The following is a 26385-nucleotide window of genomic DNA, read 5'->3' as shown; positions in this document are numbered from 1 at the left end:
GTTTTATTTTTATTTCAGATAAAAAATTTTGATCACATTATTTTTTATTTAAAATTATGAATCCCAAATATCATCAGGTAATTCAAATTCATCATTGTTTTCACAAAGTCTCTTGATGTTTTCTGTTACATTAAATTTTAAAGATGGTGGCTTACTCCATTTGTGAAAAAGAAAAAAAATGAATTACCTGATGATATTTGGGATTCATAATTTTAAATAAAAAATAATGTGATCAATTTTTTTTATCTGAAATAAAAATAAAACAGACTGCTTCTTTTCACAGTTAAGTTGCTATATTACAACAATGTAACATTGACAACATCCATTATACCAGGTGGTTATAATTAAAGTGACGGTGTTCAGAGTGGTACAGCACGGGCTGTAATGAGAGTAGCAGTCTGAAACTTCGTAGATATGATAATGAAGCAATGCGCTCGCGAATTATGCAAAGAAAAAAAAAGTTCCAATTCTCGCCACCAGGGTAAAAAATGGCGCTGTAAGCAGTCAAAACGTGGAATTTTCCGTAACTCTGACGTCAAAGTCGGTGACATTGCCTAACCATTGTGTGAGCTCCCTGGTTGTTGTTGGTGACGCTTGTTGCTTTTTTTTTCCTTTAGTGATGTGAATGTTCGCCGAACATTAAAAGTTTGATTTTTCCCGTGTAAAAAGCAATGGCTATTGCGAAGAAAGACCGTGCACTGCTAGTGAAGTTGTTTTACCAGAATGGGAGCAATAGTAACGCTGCACTGCGGAAATATCGCCAACAGAAAGGGCTGAGAAGAGGGCCCATGTCAATTAATGGGCTGAAGAAGATGATGAAGAAATTCGAGGAAACAGGTGAATTGGGTGTTGCACCAGGGAGAGGAAGGCGGCCCATCCCCGTGGAAGTTGTGGACGAAGTTGCTGTAGCTGTAGCTGACCGTGCAGCACATGCCTCAACTTCTGCAACCAGTGCTAGAGCTGTGGCACGTGAATTGTCACTCCCCTGGTCAACAGTTCGCAAGGTACTGCGGTGCATTTTACACTGGTATCCCTACAAGATTCAAATTGTGCACCAATTGAAACCCCAAGATATTCCACAACGCCGTGAGTTTGCCCATCGGTTTTTGGCACGCATGAAAGTGGATGACATGTGGCCGGGGAATATTCTGTGGACTGACGAGGCGCATTTTACTCTGGTCGGTACAGTGAATACTCAGAACTGTCGCATATGGGGTTCCACTCGTCCACATGTTGTGCAGGAACAACCATTGCACTCAGTTTACGTGACTGCATGGTGTGGGTTCACTAGCTCCTTCATTCTTGGTCCGTTTTTCTTTGAGGAGATGACACCTCGAGGGCCTGTTAGGTGTACAGTGACATCTGCACGTTATAGGGACCTCCTTGTGCAACACGTGATTCCAGCTTTGCAAGAACGGAACTGTGAACACACCACCATTTTCATGCAAGATGGGGCAACACCACATGTCGCTCGCCACGTGAAAGATTTGCTGCGAGAAACCTTCACTAATGACCGCATCATCTCTAGGCAGTTTCCAGATGATTGGCCTTCCAGATCCCCCGACCTTAATCCATGTGACTTCTGGCTGTGGGGATATTTAAAAGATCGTGTCTATTAGGGACATGTCCGGTCTCTGCCTGATCTGAAGGCTAGCATACAACGACATGTCGCTCAGATTTCACCAGACATGCTGCGAGCAACCGTCGGCCATGCCGTGTTACGAATGCAGCATGTTGCTGAATTGGGAGGCCATATTGAACAGTTCTTGTAACCATAGTTCCTAATAAACATGCCAGAGCCATTGTTCTCATGTGTTTGATCTTTCCTGCCTTTTTCCTGTAACTATACCACGTTTTGACTGCTTACAGCGCCATTTTTTACCCTGGTGGCGAGAATTGGAACTTTTTTTTTTTTTTTTTTTTTTCATAATTCGCAAGCGCATTGCTTCATTAGCATATCTACGAAGTTTCAGACTGCTACTCTCATTACAGCCCGTGCTGTACCACTCTGAACACCCTCACTTTAATTATAACCACCTTGTATAAGGGATTATGTTTGTTTAAAAAATTGCTGACCATTGTTATAACTGTATCTTTAGTCAAAATGAAAATAAATGTCTGATGAAGGGAGTGTGTGTTCCTATGAAATGTCACAACGAAAAACTGTTTTCTTATGCTTGTAATAACAATAAACTACAGGAAAATAATTCTACAATGCAAGCAATGCATGCATACAAGAAAAACTATGGGTTAGTTATTATTTATTTATTTAAGAAAGAAAAATCTAAGATGCTTTTCGAAATTAGCAGGTGAAATCATGGATTAAAAATGCATGTGGTATGCACATCTCATGTATTCGAGATTCTGTGGACAAAGATATTTAAAAAAATCACAGTATAAATGCAGATTCACTGGCAAAAGAAAAAAAACTGTAACCGAACATGCATCCTTCAGATCGTGAAGCCGTAACACTAACCACTCACCTACACCTTCTATTGGTAGTATTTATTTACTTATCATGTAAGTTTTCGAATTGTTTCACTACTGGCGACACAAATTTCTTCTCGCTTATTTTCTTTCAGATGTAGTTGTTTTTCCAGACAGATACTTTTTTTTTTTTTTTTTTAACCTTTTGCTAAACACGAAGATCCTTATGGAATACATTATTGAAACGTAACTCCCAGAAAAGAGAACATGTTCGTTTCAAAAAACTTGAAGTGGGAATTGTGTGTTCAGTCACACATTTGACCTTAATATTTTTCATATTTGAAGTTTTGCTTTCAACGCCACCATCAACCAAGCATTTTCTTTCTGGACAGATAGTACATGATATATGCAGTGACACAGTAAAAACATGCGTGGTTTGAATGTTGGAAAAAAGTGTGCATTATATATGAGTAAATATGGTATGCCTAAAAATAGGCAAAAACAACTAGTATAAAGTTCACACCTTTCTCTCAGAAATGACCTGAAACTGTTTTCACATACATAAAGCCTACATTTCTGGCCAAGGAATGAAAAAGGCATTTTAGGGCAAATCCTCAGCCTGCTTATCACATATAATATTGCATAAAATTATAAAACAAATCTTGGGAGTTCAGTCCACCCAGTTTTTCTCAAAAGTTGGCACCACTGATTGTGATTTTTCGTAACAGTTTTCAAATCCCTCCTCGTCTACCCATAACCTGCATTCATACTATGAGTACATGTGTGAGAAGTATCAAAACTTAACAGAAATGTATGCACAAAACATGCTAAGTTACTATAAACAGAAGACCATACCTTATTTTTGGCATTCTTCTCTGCATCGTCGTCAATGATGGGAGCAGCAGACCATCGTTTTGATGGATCAGTTATAATTGTTGGACCAGACCCTATCTGATGCAATGCTGGCTCACTACCTCTGCGGACTTGAAGAGGTGCCAAACCAGCAGTTATTTGTTCATCTGTGACTTCAATATCTGTTTGTGCAAAATGTTGATACTTGTGTTCTGGACCCTAGAAAGGAAATATACACACAAGTCAGTGTAAGATCTAGAGTATAATCAAATAATCACATAATGGTTTAAAATTAGGGATGGACACATGTGATTTTCTTTTAAGATCTGCATTACTACATTTAGAATTGAACACACACAGGGTTGATGCAAAAATAATGGCCGATTTTGAAAGACAAATTTGAAATGCTATAACTTGGCCAAAATAAAAACCATTATAATCAACACAGTTTTGCAAATGATAAATAAGTCCGTTTATTCCGGTAGAATAAAATTCCGGAGTTCAGCAGTCGACAAACTCTCGTAATGCGTTGTCGGCAGCATTTTGGTTCTTGAAGCATTTCTCTCATAGGAAGATGTCGAGATGGTTGAAGGAGTGGTAGTCAGTTAGTGAGAGGTCCGGTGAGTATGATGGGTGAGGCAGAGTTTCATGGCCAAATTCGTTCTGCTTCTGCAGGGTTTGTTGTGTGACGTGCAGTCGAGCATTGTTGTGCTGAGGGATTGAGCTTTTTCTGTTGACCAATGATGGACACAGACATTGAATTTTCCGGTGCATTTAATTGATTTCTTGACAATACTTCTCTGCTGTGATGGTTTTGCTGAGATTCAGATAGCTGTAGTGGATGGCACCGGCAGCAGACCACCAAAGAGTCACCATGACCTTCCTTTGATGCAATATCAGCTTTGGGGAGTGTTTAGGAGTTTGTCGTGGTTCAACCATTGTGCTGAACATTGTCTTATATGATACACTTTTTGTCACACGTCGCAATGCTTTCGAGAAATTGGACATTATTGTTGAGAAACAAGAGCACAGGGCATATTTTAAAATGACATTTTTTTTTATTCTCATTCAATTTGCTCCTCATGACATTGTGGCACTAATCGAGTGTTTTCACCCTCCTAATTTGCTTCAAATTGCGATTGATTAACATCCGAGTTCTTCTGTAACCTCTCCTGTTGTTTTGAGTGGGTCAGCTTCGATTATCGCATTCATTTGTTTGTTGTGAACTTCCGATGGACACCCACGACCCTCCTCATCTTTGAGACGATATGACCGGTACGGAATTATTCGAACACCTACACACTGTATTATAAAAAATGCTTCCCCCAGCCCACACTTTAGTGACATTTCGAGTTGCTTCCACAGGTCTGCGACCAAGTTTGAACTCATGAAGCAAAACTATGTGAATTTCTTGATTTGACAGTGTCATGGTAACTAGCCTAGAATCAAGGTAGGAAAATTATTTTTAGGCAGATAGTTTAAGCAATAAATAAGCTTTAAAATGATATATAACATGCAGTATAATGAACAAAATGTATTAGGAAAAATTATTTGAAAAACACAACGAAACAATTCAGCCATTAGTTTTGCATCAACCTAATAATATTCAATTCATGAGATCCTAACAACCACTTTCCTTCAGGGCATGTATGTTTGTACATTCTACAATGTAATCCACTTATAGTTCATTTTTCCATGTATTTTTTTTTATCACGATTGATTTGGCCACCTGTCTGGTAGCTTCATCAGGCACATACGTATGTGGATGAACTGTAAGTGGATTAGAATGGATTACCTCTCTCTGCGTAACAGCCAAACATAAATCTTTAGATACCATATAGATACTCCATGTAATTGATGTGCCTAATGCCATAAATTGTAGTTGAAACATTTATTTCATGACAAAAATTAAAATGTTGGTGTTGTTAGTGTTACAGCACTCGCACATAATACAGAAGTTTTACATTGAGAGGCAGTCTTTAAGTAAATTAGTAAATTAAATCTGATCACCATGCTAGTGTACATGCTCAATAGATTCAACGCTTGTCGCTATAAATGTTATTTCTTTCCCAGTAGTCAGTGCCATCTTTTACGTATCTGACATTTATTCTTTTCTTAAAAAAGCAGGGCTAAAGGTAGCATGGGAGTCCATATTCAGGACCAACCAGCCCATGGGAACACTTTTTCAACAAATTATAAGGGGAAATTTAATAGCAGCACCCCCCCTTTTTTTTCCCCTTTTGCTAAGAAAAGGAACTACATTCTCATTTTTAAAATATTGTGACATGCATCACTAGGGGTTCAGTACAGCACCACCGTTATTCTAGTTCTCACCTCTCACTTATCAATAGGGACATGCATATTTCGTTTTTGATGAAAAAACGAAATTTGAAAAAACACATTGTAGTGTTAATTTTTCATGTTTTTGAAAGGTGTGAGATGCATTTTGTGACCATGTTTTGTCACGAAATAATGCGAAATGAACTGCAAAAAGCGAAATTAACTCTTAAACACGAAATTTACCATTTATATACCGACGCGACACTTCAGAAAGTCTGAAGTATCCTGTGAGTTATGCAATTCCCGGAAAATTGATTAATTCTGCTGTTAATATTGGAGAAGCAAAAATGGACTCCTTTACACAGAAATAAACTTAATACTCTTATTACTACATAAATGTGCTATTAAAAGTGAAATGTTAATTCTGTGGAATAAGTGTAGTTTTTAAATCAAATTTAGGATTATATTCACAAAAAACCAAAATGTATTTTTATATACCATTTTTCATCCAATTTTTCACCGCTATAACACTGATATTTCATTTTATTTACCGCTTTTGAACCCAAAATTGACTCCCGTTTTCGTACCGAAATTTTGCTTTTTTATTTACCAAAAATATGTGCCTCTACTTATCAAACATGTTATTTCTAATTGTGATTTTAAATATTGTACTTTATCTCTGCATGCACCTTCAACAACAATTGTCTAATCAATGTAGATGAAAATTCAACAAAATCCAAGTTGAAATTCGACTGTTTAAGTGACAATTCTTGTAATTAAAGTTTGATGATAAATAAATTTGAATTATTTGTTGGATCTAAAATCTGATCTGGCATTGTAAGTAGAATCATAAGCGTAACTTGGCGGGAGGAAGAGGCGCACTTCATCCCCCCCCCCCCAATTTTCAGGTTTATTGAAAGTTTACAAGTTAGGTGACCTGAGAAGCAAAGTAGTAAAGAGTAAGATTTGTGATTTTGCAAACATCACAGTTATTTAGCAAATAATCCTGGATGCTGTTTTTATTGGATGGAATACTTTTTGAATCCCTTCCCCCAAACTTAAGCCCCAGGTTTGATTCTAACCCCCTCAAAATTAGGGCCCAAATCCTGATTCTGGCACTCAAAAGTAGGCCCAAGTTTAATTCTGCCCCCTCAAAATTAAGCTCAAGTTTAATTCTGTCCCCTCAAAATTAGGCCCAAGTTACACCCATGAGTAGAATATTTTCATTAGAATAAATAGTTTTTGGTTGATATGTAAAAATAATTATTTATGCCATATTTTAAAGATGTATGCAAATTATATTTGTGTTACCTGGAAAATGTCAGGACTGCTAGTTCCCACTGAACTGCCACTTGCTCCGTCGCCTCCGTGATGTGGATGCTCGCTGTCTTCCTCAAAATTTGCAATGATTTGCTCCCGGTCATCAGCAACGTCATGCAATTTGTCATCTGGATCTAAAATCCCTCCATCTGATTGAGACTGTAGAGTATGGACTGCCACCCATGAGTCTGCAGCCTGGAAAAGACAAAACACAATTTCCTTAACATTTGGCTTCTTCCTCTCTATTGTTACATATATTTAATTTACTTTCTTGTTTCAAAAAGTGTTACGTGTGTAGCAGATGACAAGTGATTCACCAGAGGTAGTGGGTGTAATTACTTAGCTAATATACTCGCAGGGATATATCTAATCACCAAGTTCAGCATTCTGTTTATATTTCTGAGAATGTGGTGACATATGACATAGCCTGATGAGCGGTGAACTAACAAACTTCTCTCCTGAATTGACCTTTTTCTTCTTATTATTTTCTCTCTCTCCTCTCTCTGTCTGTGTCTGTGCAGACGTGTGTGCAGATATGCATGCATGTACTTGTACAATCTTTTCATAATTTCTTTTTTTGGTATATTTACGTTATCTCCAATCCAGGGGAGATAAATTTATTTATTATCAATGGGGTGTTCATGACATTACTTTTTTATGTTAAATGATTTATTGTTAGTTCTTGGCATTTCAGGGGGGATCATTTGCTTTTATACTCTTCTATTCAACTGATATGTTTTCAGGACAATCATCTACTTTCAATTTTTTTTTTATTTAGTGTTACCTTCCTGCCACTTTTGGCTAATCCCAGTGATGAGAACGAGTGATGATTTGATGAAGGAACACTCATGAAGAACACCCATGGGATTCGAACCCCACAACTCCTTTCATCATAGCATGCTGTGCTAACCATTCTGCCATGGAGGTTGACATTTTCCGTTCTTACGTTAATATGCATTTTATAGTTATTTTTGTATGGCTGTGGATGATTGCCACTGCACTCTGCCTTCAATCTACCTATGAACTTTGAGTACAACCACACACAAGGATTTTTAGATTCCTTCTTCCTTGGATTCAGTGTGCATTTAGCTTATGAATATTTTTAGCAACCACTTTCTACATATGTTGCCCATGCACACATCTTCCAAACCAACCTACTGAGACAGATTACACCAACCATAAATATATGCATTACTGGACACAAAAACAAACAAACTCCACTCATTAGCAATTCAAATAAAATGCTAAGTACAAAGTGGTGTTGTCTCCTGTAATGTTTTAAAAAAAATATATATTCTCTAAACAAACAATGAAGCCTCATTTCAATGTTAATTTTACAAGCAGTGTTCAGCAGGTTTGCAATGTGACTACAGTTGTGAATAATTTAATTGCAGTTTTGTTTAATGAAGTGAACAAGTACCAGGAAGTACTTATATGCATCTTCTGCACCCGCACTTTTGTAGGTCAGCTGTTAAATTGTTCTGCTCTGCCAACCTCCATGACTATTACAGACATTCAACCAAGAATGGAAAGCACTGAAGCAGTGGTGTGTCCAAAGCGGGAAGGGAGGATAGATAGGAGTTTGGACCGCATTCCAAAAATGTATAATAAATCAATCGCCACCTGAATACTTTGTTGCATGTCCATCTGCACTAACTTTTCAGGAGATTTGATTGAAGTTTGACGTATGTGAATTTTCAATACACTACAAGATTTGTACAATCATGTTATTATTGCTGATAATTCACACCACTTGACATCCAGATATGTCGCTTCGGAACATAATACATTAACATGTATGGAACACAATAACAATACCAACTCATCTCTCGTGAAAGAGAAGCATTCAGCAGGCAAAATAAGATATGCCAAAATACAGGGTTGACTTGCTAAAAAAGCCACAACACCCCCTTAGCTAAAAAGAAAATCGAAGCGGAAAGAAAAGTGGATGAAGCTAGCAGAGCAACAGAGAGGTGCAGGGGACAAGGCTCTTTTAGTTCACATACGCATTTTTGTTTTGTATTTAGGGCTATATTAGTTCTGGCTGCATTCACCTCAGAAAATAGTGGAAAGAGTTTGTGAAAGAAGAGCAATTCTGGAAGTGATCATGGAAAGAGAAAAATTGATTGGGACACTGACTAAGAAGGAAGATGTGCTGAAGAAGAAACTCTTTGCTAGAAGGTGGTCAACTGGGAAAGTATAGGAATTGGACATTGATACTGAAACACCTGGCAGAAAGCGATAATTTTTATTTAATAAGGAGTTGGGGCACATTTGGCAGCCAGTACAGCAGCAACACGACGTGGGAAGGATCGATAGAGGTCCTGCACTGTGTGCAGAGGGATTTGGAGCCATTCCTCCTGAAGCACAGTGACAAGTTCAGCACATGTACGTGATGGAGGGAAACATTTCAGCACTCGATCCTCTAACAAACCCCATACAGGCTCAATAATGTTGAGATCCGGCGATTGAGCGGGCCATGGCAGATGTTCAACCCCACTGTCATGCTCATTGAACCACTCTGTGGTAAGTTTAGCAGTGTGAATACGGCAGTTATCCTGAAACACAGCACCACCGTCTGGGAAGAGTGTTTGAACCATAGGGTGTAAATGGTCCTCCAGAATGGTCCTATAGTCCTTGGCAGTGATACGACCCTCGAGAACAATTAGTGGGCCCAAGGTGTGCCACGATATTGCACCCCAAACCATCACGGGTCCGCCTCCATGTTTGACTGTGGGTACCAAGCACTCGTGGGTTGTATGCATCAGAGGGACTTCTCCAGACGAACACTCTCCCTGTTGTTGGGAACACGGTGTAGCTGGACTTATCTGAGAATATGACACGATTTAGGTCATCCAACGTCCAGTTTTTATTAGTCTGGCACCACTGAACCTGCTTTACGGCATTTGTGCTACTGATGAAAGGCTTCGGGATAGCAACCCTGCCATGAATGTTGGCCTTATGCAAGTATCGACGGACTGTTTTCTTGCACACAGGTTCTGTGAGGTGTGTATTCACTTCTGCGGTGATTGCCGATGCGGTGGTTTTCCGTTTTTGTGCAACAATCCTAGTCAATGCCCTGACGTCCCTTTCCGACAACTTCCGTTGTCCACTCCTGTTGCTCCCTGGATACTGTAGCTCGTGAGACCCAATGGTGTAGTGCTAACGTCATCACCTTGTAATTAAGTGGTCCAGGGTTCGATACCTGCTGGAGGCACACATACTGATTCAGATCCAACTTTCAGTCCCTATTAGCATATCTGTACATAAAGTGAACTTAAATCCAAAAAACATTAAAAATCGACGAACTTGACATCAGTGACCACAATTATGAAGTAACAAAAAATAATAAGTTCAATAATAATGTTCAAAGATTCAACAAGAAGAAACTTTATAAAATATATTTTGAACTTTGAAAATTCAGAATATTGTAAACACTAGAAACAAAACATCACATTCTCCAAAGCTGACAAAATCAATTGCTCCAAGTTGTTGCAATGTACATTACAGAAGGATTCAGTCTGTAGTAGAAAGTCAGTGATATTCAAATGAGCATTGCCAATACAATGGAACAAATGACCATTAAATTACCGAAATGGAAATTTAACAGCAGTTTTATTAGTTTCAAGCTCTCAATCTACATAACAAACAACATACATCTTGCATTCACTCTTGCTTATATTTTCTTTTGAAATTGTCTTGCAACAGCTTATGCCAGGCAATGGTGTGCACATTTGAAATTCCACACACGGGTCAATGATTTGATTTATTTTATTTTACTTCACGTTTTGTGCCTCTTGGCTAATTTGCGAAGATGGGGATGAATGATGAAATGATGAAATTATGAAATTGATGAATGGACATTCACAAACAACCATGCCTGAGCGGGATTCAAACCCTGGGCCTTTGGCGTCGCAGCGCGATACGGGTCAATGATCACACAGAATTGTAAACAAGCCCTATCAAAATTTCAAGTACAAAATATACATAAAATTTACTTTTATTGGTCGTGAAATTCATTCCTGATCTACAAATAAACATATTATATATATTCTTCCTTTTCTATTTGGAAAGTAGCTGTACTGGCTGCTGAAACATGTCAAGACTAAGGCAACTTTTGTGTCCTGGATAGGTCCAGTCATTTCAGGGTAATCAGCAATTTTAATTAATTTTTTTAATTCCTGTGTGACGGCCACGTCCGTTCGTCTGCCTGTCCGCCCATCAGTTTCAGAAACTACAAGAGCTAAAAGACAAAATTTGTTGGACTGACAGAGCTAGTACATTACCAACATAACATGAATCAACTCAGGTCCTTCTGGTCATGAAATACAACAATCAATCAAATGTGACACATCGATATCTTGGAAATTAACAACTGTGAAAATTAAAATTTCCTACAAACGAAGTCTTAGTTTAACGCGGCATAAATTATTCTGATTGGCTCATTGGTCTGAAAGTTCAAAAGATCTATGCCTATGTCATGGGCGTCTTTGAATTCATTTCCTTTTAGTGTTTAATTTTAACCCTACAAAATAATCTGGTCACTCCATTCACTTTTTACTGATTGCGTCACTGTTATAAATAAAGATATGCAAGTATTTTGACCTTCGTACAATTTTCTTGCTCTAATAAAACAATGGTAAAGCAATTTTCGGACTGCATGGTCGTCGTGCTAAGAAGTTAAAGACCACGGCCAACACTCAGACTAAAGTCGACAGTCATTTCTTTACTTTTCTCGAAGTTACCACAGAATAAAATGTTCCCCTTCGCTTGTGTCCGAGAATCCGAGTGCCCCCGTGTTGCCATACTTAACTTGCCGTTGCGTCGATGTCAAAAATAGAACAACCTTAAACATACGCAGGGTAAAAGGGGAAAATAAAAGTGTCAGTGATGCATAACTTGCCTGATTTATGCACCACATTGTACCGAGGAAAGCAGGTTGTTTCTATGATGAATAGTGTGTTGTCATTTGTTTTTTCTTTAGCGGCGAGATGAATTTGATCTAAGAAATGGATACAATTAATGCCACTGCTAATATTTACGTATAACGCTAATTTGAAATTTGATTCTTCTTAAATATTTCATAGTTATTCCAAAGTCGTGATGGTATAATGAAGGATATAGGTGTAACAAGTAGTTTATGGAGGGGGGGGGGCGTGTTGGATTCATATTAACAAATAATTCCACATGCCAAATGAAAAATTCCAAAAAAAGCAAACGGAAAACGTACCCCTCCCCATGCGGGGGCTGGGAAGGGGGGGGTGCTAGAGGATGTGAGCTTCCAAGGAGCGACGGTAGAGGAGTTTAAAGAATGAGGAAAACTTGCATCGATTTCAACAACAAAAGGGATTAATCTTAAATGTAAACAGAAAAGCCCCATGAGGGAAAAGAATCAAGGAGATGATATTAAGATCATTATCTTCACTGCTCTATCATGAGCAGAAAATAATGCTCAGACGTTGTCCTGGAAGTTTCAACCCTAAGTGAGCGAAGGGGTAGTGGGTGATGTAATAACCTATTTGCCATATAATCTTACCCCTACGTTGTCAGAAAGTGCAGTGTTCTTCAACACATCCTCGCACCTTGATTCAGTACAAAGGGTTTGTATCATCAGGGGAGGGAGGATGGGACCGTAGACAGAAAAGGAAGATACGTAATATTTAAGGAATGGAATTGTGAAACTGAAGATGCAGTGTTATCCACCTGTTCGTGGACATTTGTCTCAATTATTGACACTCACATTGCGTAAAAGAAAGGGAATGAACACAGTGATGGACAATTCGTCTGGTAACATATATGCGTACAGTAGGATGCATAAGTATCACCAAGCAAATTATCCACTATCAAATGAGAGCTTCAAAATTTGAAACAAAACACCAAACAAGTTCCTGACAGCCTCTGCACCAGTGTACTTAAAAATCCATTCCTTAAAAACACTAGGATCAAAGAGGTAAAATTAATGAAAATAGTCATGGTGCCGAGCAATAGCTACTTGTGCATCCGACTGTACAACTTTAAACCTGCTGTGACAATTCCCACTAGCTGAGTACTACAACTCTCACTTCAACAGGTTTTTTTTATATATATATATATATATATATATATATATATATATATATATATATATATATATATATATATATATATATATATATATATATATATTGAGTCCCTCATAGAACTTCCATCTCATATTCTATCATATAATCCGAAGAATAAGTAGGTCAATGAGTTTTCAGTTACAAAACATGTGATATTTCACGAGAGTTCTTGAACGAAACGTTGATAACAAGCTAGAATAACTATACATTTCTGTATATTAACATTATGAAATGTACAGTTGTACCGGATTGCACTCATTTGGTCAAGGGTACCCCATCCCCTCCCCAAATCATGTCATGATCCCCATAAAGTATTTAATTACGACAGCATGTGTATCCTATCAGAGAAAGTCACTTTTTTTAGCTTTACTTAACAATCTATTTGATCTGCCCCCGCCCCCTTAAAACGGTACCAAGGTGTAAACTTTTTTTTTCTTTACATAGCTATATTGCACAAAAATATATGCATGTTGAACTTTAAATTAAGTCACCCCCCCCCCACAACTGATGCCCGGACACTCCTTCCGTGGGCACCCCTGCATGTGATGTATCGAGTAGTATTTCTCCACAAAGATGAAATAATTGTATTGGTATTTCTACTATTATTATTCTTTTATCAGCAGCCTAGCTGCTTCCGGCAGAAGTTTGTCAAAGCCCTTGACAACTGTGGAGTCAGTATACATTGAGGCTTTGCCAAAAACTATTAGACCGTGAAGATGATTTTGCGATACATACGAAATTCAAAATACAATTTCGAAGAAAGCAAAAGTCACTAAACACAAGCACAGACACAAGACGAAACTGTAAACATGTTAGGATGAAAAGGTTTATTAAACCTTACCTTGTCAGCTGTGCTTGGTAGGATACGTTGCACGATATGATGAAAAACTGTTGCTCACTACATTTTATCCACAATGATTAAACTGAAGAAGCACAAGTAAGAGAACTAACTACCTGTGCAGCAATTTCCTTTGCACTGTTCTGCCCACACCACCCTACCTCTTACGTTGTCCGGGTCGTTCGGTATGGTTGAACAACTCATCATTGTTGGTCTGCGCATGCGCTGTGAGATTTAATGTTCTGCTCGTGCTATTGTGTAACAAACATCGGATGAAATCGTGACCGGGGAAAATGCGAAAAAATAAACCCAGGCTTTCCATTGAGGCATCAGGTCGACCGTAAAACGAATAACAAAGTGTCAACAACAAAAGAAAAACTACATGCTACCTGAGTTAGCATTGGAACAGCTTAAAACAGCTTGGATTATTTTGCTCGATGACTCTTTACCCTCTTACTGTTTACAGCTATTGCTTAGACTGGACATTTCAAATTGCTTCAATTTCTAATATACTTTGGTACATTCTAATCATGCAAATTCGTTGCTAGAATGTTATTGGCAAAGTCCTCGTATATCATTCCATAGAGCTCACATTAAATTAACGACTGTCTGAAATTATTTTATTGGTATGTGCACACAGGTGTAAATCTCAGCTGATGTTTTTGTTTGTTTAGTATATAAATTTAGTACAACATAAACATGTGCTGTTTTTTTTCTGATTTAGTTCTAAATCCAGGGGCGTGTCTGGGCTGATGTGTTCGATGGAGGTGTAAATTTGACCTATATTTAGGTTATATATATCTTAATGAGGCTTATCAATTATATACTGTTTTCTTTTTATTTATATTCATTACCTAATATATTAATCACACACACACGTACAAATTTCTGTGCTACACTAAGTTTTCATTAATATATAGCAGCACTTTTAATATATAGCTATACTAAAACTATTATTATAATCACATTTATGTTTAACTAAGTCTACATCGCAACCAGTAGAGTAACTAAGAATTTAAACAGACTTTCTTTTAAACAATAAAGTAAAAATTTCTCTGAGCCACGGAAAGTTTGGACACGCCCTTGAAAGTTTCGGGGTCCAGTGTCGTCGGGTCCCTACTTAATGACGCCCCTGTCTAAAGCAACTTCGAATCGCAATATTACGAGAATTCGTATATTTTACCAATAGAAACGTAAACAATTTTTGCACTTTTAGTATATCCATCATAGACTGCATTTTACTAAGGTAGTACCTTTTCCACATAATTGCTACTCTCATTCATTACGTGAAATTAAAAATTCCAAACACTATTACTCGAATACGAGAAAGGATAATCTTGTTTCTAACCTCGTAAACATCATAGACAGAAAAAAAAAGGGGGGACCTACATCCAAACCCTTCTCCGGAGATATCAACGGATGAACAGAACAGAGAAGGTTCCTGGGCGGACGAGAATTCCACATTTGTTTCTTGAGTGGCTTACAACGTTGAGTTTCTTATCTGAACAAGCATTTGCTTCTTATTACATGAAGGAACATTTAGCCTCTTGTCCCAATCGATCTAAATTCTTCTGCCATTCTCCGTTCGTTTTATGAGGATGTAGAATAGTCATGAGACCAACATTCGCATTACTATTGGCTATGGCTACTGGTATTAACCACGCCCTCAGTTCAGATTTCAATATTGGTTCCGTAAGTACTGGTGCAGTGTATTCTTGAGATCTTGACTACGGCAACGAAGTATATACGTAATAATATAGCTATAACCCGTGGCGGAACACCCCATGAGGTCTAGGGTCTACCTACCGACTCATTCCCACCCACAGAGGTGGGAGATCATCTAACCAGTTATGGGGTGACGCGTGGTTCCGAACCCTCAGTCGTTGTAGGTTTCCGTTACCGTGTTACGCTACTTAACTCTAATTTTATCACGATAGTGGGTGGCCACCGGTCCACATAAGCAGACCGAAAAATTTTCAGATAAAAGTTGTTACGTTTCTCCCCGGCCACGGTGCGGGACACGCAAATTATATATCTATAATAAACGGATATTTTATATACACACACACAATAAAATGTACGTTGTGCCAAATACTTTATGTTTCTTTATCAATTACATTTTAATTCAGGCATTTGCTACAATCGTACATAGGATGAAGTTCAAGATATGTAGTACTAATGAATAAATAAATATTGGACAGGTAGAATTCAAATACCTCTCAGTCATCTACAGTAGCGTACGCAGGATTTCATCGGGGGGGGGGGGGGGGTATTTCTAAAACTTTCTCCAAATTCACATTACCATTGTTTTATTATAGTTTAATTAAATAATAATAATCACAATTAATTAATAATACTTATAATTAATTATCTGAATTACTACTAATAATACTATACTACTAATACCACGCTACTATTAAGTAGTAGAGATCTACATAAGTATAGTATTTATGAAAACAATACGTAGAACGAAATTACTTTCTAGTCATTCGATTTTTATCAAATCCTAGGAGCATTTCTATGTTTCTTTGTTACGAAGTAATTGTCTGGTCAACGAGGTGAGACATTTTAAGGGTGAAGAAAATCCATAAAACAAAAAAATATATTAAAATAATCAAAGTATGGAACTCATCCACGGAGCTGCGGTGGTCTGGTCGGTAGAGCGTCTGACAATCACGCGGGAGATGTGGATTCGATTCCCGAAATTGGTTGGAATTTTTTCGGCTTCTTCGCCGCATAAATGTCCCGATAATTGACATCTGGATTGTCTCGCTGTTCTTACCAACAAAACATTTTACAATAGTTAAGCTTATTGTCGTTTTAAAGAGAGACATTGAAACGTGCTGCGGTAATCAATGGGAAGGCAGACTGGTGACTGTATTCTTGTCCGTCTAGCCTTTGTCTATACATTAGCCTCTTACAACGAACCAAGAACTTTATTTAGTTAATTCTCATTGTTCAAAAAATACATGGTGGCCGATGGTGTCCAGCCCCTAACGAAATTTTGAGAAAATCAGAATTTTCAAATGAGAATCCCTTAAGAACTTTAGAAAATCAAAATGTTTAAATGCGAAACCTCTTTTCAAGTGAGTCCCGATTACCATTTTTGTCTTTGAATACAATTTTAATAGACTGAAAAACTCCAAAAATACGAAATATTTTATTATGCATCCTGCCCTCCAAAACGAAGCCATGTGCTATCCACATTTACTATTCCAGCTCCTCCCGAAACAAAAATCCTGCGTACGCCAGTGTATTGAACATTGTTGCAACTGATGCAAAACATTTCTTTTCTTAAATCATAGTTGCCCTCATATTTTATTTTCAAGAATTCGTGTTTATTTTCAAGGCATCACTCTGAAAGACGCGTGTTTTGGAATGCTGTGCTTTTCTCCATGCTGCATGGATATAATAATTCAAATTATTATTATCAGTAGTAGTAGAAGTAGTAATAGTATTGTCCCAGATCTTTGACTGTGATAAATTCGCCATTATTTTTTTCCACAGCATTTTTCATAATATTTCAAACCCCATAACCCCCTTGCATACGCCACTGGTCATCTATCCATATCTTCCCGATAGCGTAGTGGTAGTGGTAACGTTGTATCCCTTTAATAAAGGGGTTCCGGGTTCGATACCGGGTGAAGGCACATTGCCCAGGGCTTTGGATCTCACTTTAAACTGTAGGTCCAGTCCCCACTGGCCTATCAGTGCATAAAGTGGACTTAAAAAAACAATAATTCAAACATCATCTTAGTGATCGAGTGGGCTTTAAAGAGCTTTGGCACTCACAGTTGCTAAGCTTCTTTCTTATGCTCAATCTTCCTCTCTTTGCTTCTCCCTTACTTTATTTGTTTATCTCTTTCTAGCTCTCTTTTCTCCATCTCTCTTACTAGGTTTCTCACTTTCCCTCACTCTTTATCCCAGGAGTTCATCTTTCTTTCCTCTGTTTTCTCTCTTTATTGCTGTCTTTCTGTATCCCTCTGCACGTGCAAGCATGATCCAGCTCCACTCTACAATTATTCTGAAAATATCTAACGTGGTTAGCTTTTATTTTATTTTTGCTATTTAGCGTCGCTTTTCTTCCACTTTTGGCTAATCGCGAAGGTGAGGATGAGTGATGATATAATGAAATTGATGAAGGAGCATACAATTGAAGAGGTTGGATCGCCCATCTTTAGTGAGGCGAGTGAGGCCAGCAGTCCCTAGGTACGCCTTGGTCCTCACAGACTATCTGAAATTCTTCCGTCAACTACATCATCTATTTTGACCTCAGGGTATGTTTGACATTTCGTACCAAATAATTAACGAACCGAGGCAGAACCTCAAGAAGACATCCCGGTAAGAAATTAGAATATGCAACATGGCAAGATTCTTCCAGTTTCTACGGATTACGATGAAAAGCTACTCATTCCAGCTCGTTACGTTGCAAGGCACCGAGGCAGAATTGGCTTCTTCGAGGAGGAATCATGGGAAATTCTCTCCTCTGAACATTTCTACCTTCCACAGCTTACCGACCCAGATCCCATGTCGCTGCAAGCGCATTACGTTTTCCAACGGAAGACGGCGGCCATTTTCCCACACGGAGCCGAGAACAAAAGCAAAGCATTACGGAAAAAAATATGCATGCATGGTTACGGCTCCTGGGGGAGCTCATTTCTAGTAATGAGGGGAAACAAAACAACCAGGTACACTTGACGAAAAACTGATAAGCATCATCGTCTTACGCAAGCGCCATCATTCATTACTGAACAATTACACAGATATCGGGAGGACGTCACACCGAAGAGATGAGAGAGTATAATGAGGTGAAAGTCCTTCACTTGTCAACTTACGCAACTTTTACACTCATCGATCAAATATTCGGGAAGGTGTTTTTCTGAAGAGGTCACTGATTGGGCACAATTGATGTTACTACCTATGACTATGGTTCGGAAGTGATGAAAAATCTCTTTTTTGGGACCGATTAATCGGTACTCTATCGGCCGATATAGGCATATCGGTGTATCGGTAAAATTACCGATTATTTTACCGATCCGATATATCGATAAATATCTGATAATTTAGTGCAAAATTCTGCCATTTTGTTGTAATTTTTATGGTTAATCTCCATACCCTACTTTCTAAAAAAGTATATGTCTAAATATGCAATTTCTTTTGTACTGCAGTCACCTCGATACACACATTTATTAAGGAGGTCAATGAACCTTTCAGGTTCTACAAGGACCATTCCTAATTTTATATCGGATCGGTAGAATATCTGTTATCGGTATCGGTAAATTTTATATCTGTACTTTATCGGTATCGGCCAAAATTTCATATCGCCCCATCCCTACTTTTTAGCCTTGAAAACAATGTTAAACCTGGTTATTATTCCATTTCTCTTCAGTTAGAACCAGAAAACATTCTTTTCATTTTGCATTTTTCGGCTCTTGGGTCATTTTTCAGTATTTTGTTGCATTTTAATTAATTGTGGTAAATTTATTTTTCCTCCAGCAAACTTAAAATACTTTGTATGAAGCCTACTTTCAAGCTCTAATCTGTGTTTTTTAAGTAATATTAGGCACAACATAAAAACAATAATATTCTAATGTACGCGAAACACAACTATATTTTCAGATGCTCGCCGACTACAGTATCATGAAGCATGGCCGTATTTAGAGGGGGGGTTTCTAGGGTTCAAACCCCCCCCGAAACTTCTGACATGTTGGATTAATGGAAGTTCAGAGACCAAAATCTGTAACATATTTTCATTTTTTTTTTTCGAAGCATCACAAAAATACATGGAGACAATGTTGAAACGATCGAGCTAGAATTTTCATACATTTGGAATTCTGGAACTTGAGTGAAACAGGATTTATTCTCAGAATCGTAGCCCACCCGCGACCCCTCCATTATCACTTCTCCTGTCATCTTTCCAGTGTTGCTCCTGCGTCACAAGGAATATAGACTGAAGATTCCCTTATGATTGTCCCAAAATTCCCTTTCCAGCTTTTAAATTCCCTGTCCGATAAAGTCGAAAATCCCCCTTGATAGGAGTTCAAACCTAGGATCTCCATTTTTTGTAGCGCATTACGTTCGCGATTGAGGTCACAATCCATGCACCAGGCTAAGTTTTTAAAAAGAATAACTGGTTCCACACTTTTCAAAATTCCAAAAAATTAATTTTAAAGTCAAACAACAAAAGCTTTATGACTAAAATTTCCATCTAACTTTTAAAGCTTTTCTCTTGAAGGTATCTAAAGTTTAATGATGAAGTATAATAATTGTGCATTTCAGTACACAAAACGTAAAAAAAAAACAAAAAGAAACTTGTGCTGGTTATTCACTCATCTGCTGGATTGAGTAAGCCCCCTCAAGGATATAACAATAATATAATAATAATTATTATTAGTATTATTATTATGGAATAAAATTGTTTTATTATTATGAAATTTTAATTATTATTGTACAATTATTGTTATTATTTCTATTATTCAAATTTCTGGCGACGCCCATGGGAACAATTATGAATGAACCCCCCCGAAATTTTTTCCTGCCTACGGCCATGTCATGAAGGCCCACTCTGAAAGGTGAATGAGTTTGCAGAAAAAATATTGCTGTTTAGTTTACGTAACCTTGAAGTAAAAATAAGCAAAACTACATTAGTGCTTAATTGCTACGGAAATCACGATGTTTTAACTGTTCTTGGTGGTGTGGCGTTTAATCTAACATGCTGTGAAGCAACGGATTCGAGATTCGAATTTCACATAACAAACCTATAATTATGCATATCTCTGATGTCTCATAAATGCATTGCATATCTTCGTCTCCCCGATGGCGCAGTGATAACGTCATCGCCTTGTAATCAAAGGATCCCGGATACCAAGTGGAGGCACTTAGTGGTTCGGATCTCACTTGAAACTAAATCCAGTCTCCATAGGCGAAACTTGGATGAGGGAAAGGGGAGAACTTGCACCCCAAAATTTTCAGTTTTATTAAATTTACAAGGTTATTTTTGTCAACATCCTGGTGCCTCAGAAGAGTAATTTTTGGATTTCGCAAATGTAACACTCGTTTAGGAAATTATTTAGAACGCTATTTTTATGCAATGAAAAACTTTTCGATTAACCCCCCGCCCACAAGTTAAGTCCGAGTTCGATTCTGCACCCCTCCCACCATCGAAATTGTTTGTTTGTTTATTTTACTCCGCTTTTCTGTCACCTTTTAGCTGATCGCGAGATGAGGGTGAGTGATGAAATCAATGAACGGTCACTCACAAGAACACCTATGCGCAGGTCTGGATTTAAACCCAGGACGCCTGCACTGTGATAACCACTCCGCCACGGAGGCGAGGCCAGTCCCGTCAAAGTTAAGCCCCAAATTCAGGCCCGTAGCCAGGCAGGGGCCAGGGGGGTTTAGCCCCCTGGAACTACCGTCAGCCACCTTGACATTAGGTAAAGCTATTTTGTGTAATTTGTTTGCAGTGAAGAGTGAAAATGTAGACAGCAGATATTATTTTGCTCGCAACTTTGATGAAGGATAAAATTCAGGGAGCATGAACAGCAGATATTACATTCGTTCATCTTATTTATAAGAAGAAGTGTAAGTAGCGGCAAGTATTTAGGAGATTCTATTCTCTAGACTTCGGAAAGTTCCTTCACAGGGGAGCTTCTTTATCTGTACCTTCGTTGCCTCCCATTTATACAGAAATCTGCCACTTTTATGTCATTATGCAAATTCCCTCCGCATCTGCGTCTCAAAGGTTAACAGCTCCCAAGTTTTGGAAACGAATGGGAGTTTTATTGTTTCGCCGGGGAGTGGAATGTATGCTAGGCTAGGCACTATGATTGAATATTGTCAATCTTTTCTTGGGTGATATAAATATCTGCATCATCAAACGTAGTATGGAGTGTGTAGTAAAGGATGATTTCAGTATCAGCCAATTAATACTTCAAGCAATATTTTAAAAGATATAGAGAAAATGTAGTACTTGTGTGATATTTCTAAACTTTATGTAACTTAATGACCCCCTCCCCCACACATAATTTACTTTCATTTAATACTGTTAAACTTTTGAAAAATGGACGATGTACAAAGCGCCCCCTGATAACCCGTGACCCCCCCCCCCTGGAAATCAATTCTGGCTACGGACCTGCCCAAATTACGCCCAAGCCAGTCCCGATTATCCCTATCTGTGCATAAAGTGGACTTCAAAACAAACTCTTCATCGCAAATACCTGGGAAGGCTTCAAATAACTGGAATTCGAACCCAGGGACTCGGGTTTCCGAGCGAGGCAAGATGATCATTTCTTGCGATCACTGAAGAGAGGAAAAGGAAAGGCGATATCTCGAATGGGCAGGCAGCAACGAGAAATTAAAGTAACTGTTAAATGAGCACAGTTGTGGCGCGAATGGACTGAGGGTTGCCTAAATGCAGCGTAGCATGAGCCTCGGGCTACGCAGTGTGACGCTGGCAAAGAAAAAATACAAGTTTGGCGGCTGATAGCCTAATTAGATGATGCAGGAATGTTAACGGGTAAGCAACCTACACGGACACGGCTAACAAGAAAGTGAGCGGGTAGAAGCAATTCTCTTCCGTTACGTGCGCCAAATTACCCGACGTGCATAACTAGCTGCGTGACCACGACATCTCGCAGATCAGGTGATTTTTTGGAACAATTTGAGGAAAAGTCTTCCCTGCATTGTCACACGTGAGGAGTGTGAAAAGGTGGAAGATTGGACTTTTTACACCACGTACTGAAGCGTCGAGAAATTTTGAGATGAGGCATGACTTATTATTTCTACGGCTGAGCGGTATCGTCGAGATCAGTAGTATCGATATTGAATTTTATTTACGGATATCGGTCGATAATTATCCAGCGTTCTGATCGTTTGCAGGAGTGCAAACATTCCGCGCGACACTTTCGTGGAGTAATTATCCTGGAAGTTATGCAAAATTTGAAATAATTTCCTTATATCAACATTTATCTAGCTATATCAAAATACTGATTACATAACATACATTTTTATATTCTGATGTACTTTTTTATTTTTTAAAGAAAAATTCTGGTAAATTGATTCTTATAATGGAGTGATCCCACTAATATTAATATTTTGAACAACTTTTGTTATAATTTTCAAGCATCGGTAAGATTTTCGGCAACGGTATGGGTAACGGTTCAGACATAGTTAATTCACAAAAATTGCAGTGTTTCACTCTTGCTCGGCCCAAGACGATGTGCCAACGCCATTTTCACTGTAAATCCATAAATAACCGTTTGAACGGATCACTGAACCGAATCAAAGGAATCGGTTCGCGGTTGCGAGTCGTTCAATCTGAAGAAACTATTGTAACTTTTAAAATAAAATTCCCTTTTTAAAACGGTCGCAGTTCTTGAGAAACCTCCATATAGATAGATCTGATACGGGGAGCGGTCGAATGCGCACGTTGTGCTAGGAAATGCTGATTTCTAGGATCTAAAAGTGTGCAGTGCCCCCCCCCCCCCTCGCACACACACACCCAATTACTCTCTATCTCTCGATAGTCAGGTTCATTGGTTCCTGCACTCAAATTGAAGGGCTCGGCCGGGTGTAAAACATGATGTGACATTTTGCTAATTGTTTAGTTACAATGTAAATTTCCTCAATTTTCGAGTGAAAGTCCCATGCCATACAATTTGCATTGGACTCATGAAGCCTTGTGAAATTGGTAAACACGACACGAAAACAATTTATCTACAGTATAGCTTCTAATAACCTTTTTCTTAAAGAACTCAGAAATGACCAAAATGTCACCATGTTTTACACCCGAGCCCTTCAATTATCCTTCATCATTGTTAACATTGTTTTGAGGAATATGTGGTTCCAGAATTGAATTCCGCTTATTTCACGTAACATTTCTACTTCTTGGATTAACCGTGGCCGCGGTGGCTCAGTCGGTAACGCGTCTGACTACCATGCTAAAGGTCCCGGGTTCGATCCCCAGCCGGTTCAAATCCGGGAACTTTTCTAACGTTGGAAGCGGCCCCGGCGCCCACCCAGCGTCGAATAACATGGGTACCTGGGGAAACCTGGGGGGTAAAGGCGGTCAGGGGCGTGGTGCTGATCACATCACCCCCACTCACGACCGGATCAAGAAAGTGTGGGGCGTTACCCCCACACCCCCTATACGCCTTCATGGCGTGGTGCTAAGCACAGGGGAACACTTTACTTTACTTTTACTTTTTGGGTTAACCGTGAGCGTGAGGACTATGGATGGAAATGAATAATGGGGCAAATACAATAATAATACGTCCATTGATAATCCAGGAGTCGGATCTAGGCCTACGTAGCGCTAAGTGAAACAAACCTTACACGAATATCTCTGTTTGAAAGAGTCGCCGCTTGGAGGCACTACTTGTCATCAATGCGGCATTAGTAGAGGCACATATTTTTGGTAAATAAAAAAGCAAAATTTCGGTACAAAAACTGAGTCAATTTTGGGTTCAAAAGCGGTAAATAAAATAAAATATCGGTGTTATAGCGGTGAAAAATTGGATGAAAAGTGGTATATAAAAAGACATTTTGGTTTTAAAATTGTGAATATAATCCTAAATTTGATTTTAAAAACTACACTTATTCCACAGAATTAACATTTCACTTCTAATAGCACATTTATGTAGTTATCAGAGTATTAAGTTTATTTCTGTGTAAAGGAGTCCTTTTGCTTCTCCAATATTAACAGCAGAATTAATCAATTTTCCGGGAATTGCATACAGTATGTAACATTCTTATTCGTACACACGAATTTTCAAAGAAAATGCTTTAATATCTGAAAGGAAATACACTCTTTTGAAATTGTTTCTTTACAATTCAATAACTAATATCATTAGGAACATAAAATCTTACCCAAATTCTGTATAACCAATGACAATAATAAATTAAATGAAACTGAAAGAGAAACATGCCATTTTTTGTACAACTTTTCTATTCGTACACTTAATAATATAAAAGAGAAAAGTACATTCAGAGCAAATTGATTGACAGTTCTAATACTTTGATGCGTATCCTTTGGCTTTAATTACTGCTTGACACCTGTTCTTCATATAATTAACCAGTTTCCGACATGTTTCAGAGCTTATTTTACTCCACTCGGCTTGCACAACAGTTTTCAGCTCTTGTTTGGACTTGACGCCTGCTTTATGGACTCGCCTCTTCAAAATTGCCCATAAATGCTCAATGGGGTTTAAGTCTGGACTTTGAACTGGTGTTTGTAGTAGTTTGGGCACATTCCATATTAGCCAATTCATGTTAACTCGCGCCTTATACTTACTGTCATTGTCTTCTTGGAATCTGTAGATAGGCGGCATGTCCATTTTTTGGGCACTCTGCTTTATATCGTTCTTCAATATGTCCAAATAGACATATGCATCCATGATACCATCAATAAACTGGATGGTACCAACACCTTTGGACGACATACAGCCCCAAATCATTAATGACCCACCACCGTGTTTAACTGTTGGACCTGTGTAAATGTGATCATTGTCATTAGTTATTTGATTTTCTCCAGACCCTATTTATCCCATCTGACACGTATACGTATATGAATCTTGGACTCATCTGAGCATATGACACTATTCAAAAATTCCTGGTCCTTGTGGATGTGCTCTTTCGCGAATGAAAGTCTATTCCTGCGATTCACCTAATTTACATACGGCCTCTTTCGTGGTATTCTGCCATGATATCCATGCTTCCACAAGGCACGTCGGACAGTTTGATCGGACATCATCTTGCCACCAACATTTTCTACTAACGGTCGTAACTGAGGAACACTTAATCGGGTGTTTTCTCACACTCTTTTTAATTGATTGATTGATTTGTTGTTTTAAGTCCACTTTACGCACATAAATGCTAATCGGGACTGGATCTACAGTTTAAAGTGGGATCCGAACTACTTGTGCCTCCATCGGGTATCGAACCCGGGACCCCTTGATTACAAGGCAACGACGCTACCACTGCGCCATCGGGGAGGCCCACGCACTCTTTTTAAAATAAAGCGTTCATCACGTTTATTCAACCGTCTCTCTTTTGGTTTTCTCAGCACATTCTGTGTTGAACCTTCCTTTCTAAATTTGTTTACTATGTATTGAACTGTGGAGTGTGATTTATTGACTGTTTGTCCAATTTTTCTTAACGAATAACCTCTACGCCAGCATTCCGCTTGACGGGGACCGCGCCTGCATGTTCAAACTTGTTACGAAGTTGCAAACTGCACGAAATCGCCCGAATAGTGGTGGCGCTGTATGCGAGGAAGATTGAAACTCTTGCCTGTACGAATAACAATGTTGCATGAAAAAGCGTGTTTTTCTCTTTTCACACAAATTATATGCTCTGTTTATGCACTTTGAACATAAATTTTTATTGACATTTGTTGGTGAAACCTTCATTAAAATTAATTCCCAGGTACATATGAAAATGATTATATTTACTAGTAGATATGACATCTTTTCCTCGGAAATTCTATGTGTACGAATAACAATGTTACATACTGTAACTCTCAAGATAATTCAGACATTCAGAAGGTGTCGCATCGGTGAATAAACC

General features: G+C 38.4%; 1 protein-coding gene across 11 annotated transcripts in view; it reads right to left on the bottom strand.

The window, feature by feature from the left end:
- The window catches only part of baz (par-3 family cell polarity regulator), a 459446-nt gene that overhangs the window by 82771 nt on the left and 350290 nt on the right, over positions 1-26385 (bottom strand). For all 11 annotated transcript variants that reach the window (XM_083120313.1, XM_083120316.1, XM_083120309.1 and 8 more), the window contains exons 2-3: positions 6871-7074; positions 3283-3498 (exon numbers count right to left, since the gene is read on the bottom strand). In XM_083120313.1, coding sequence (XP_082976439.1) covers positions 3283-3498; positions 6871-7074 — 420 coding nt within the window. The remainder of the gene's footprint in view (positions 1-3282; positions 3499-6870; positions 7075-26385) is intronic.

This window comes from Lepisma saccharinum, chromosome 4 (assembly GCF_977018435.1).
Source record: "Lepisma saccharinum chromosome 4, izLepSacc3.1, whole genome shotgun sequence".
NCBI classification, from domain to species: domain Eukaryota; kingdom Metazoa; phylum Arthropoda; class Insecta; order Zygentoma; family Lepismatidae; genus Lepisma; species Lepisma saccharinum.
The sequence above is the reverse complement of the archived record's forward strand: the minus strand, read 5'-3'. Positions and strand labels throughout refer to the sequence as shown.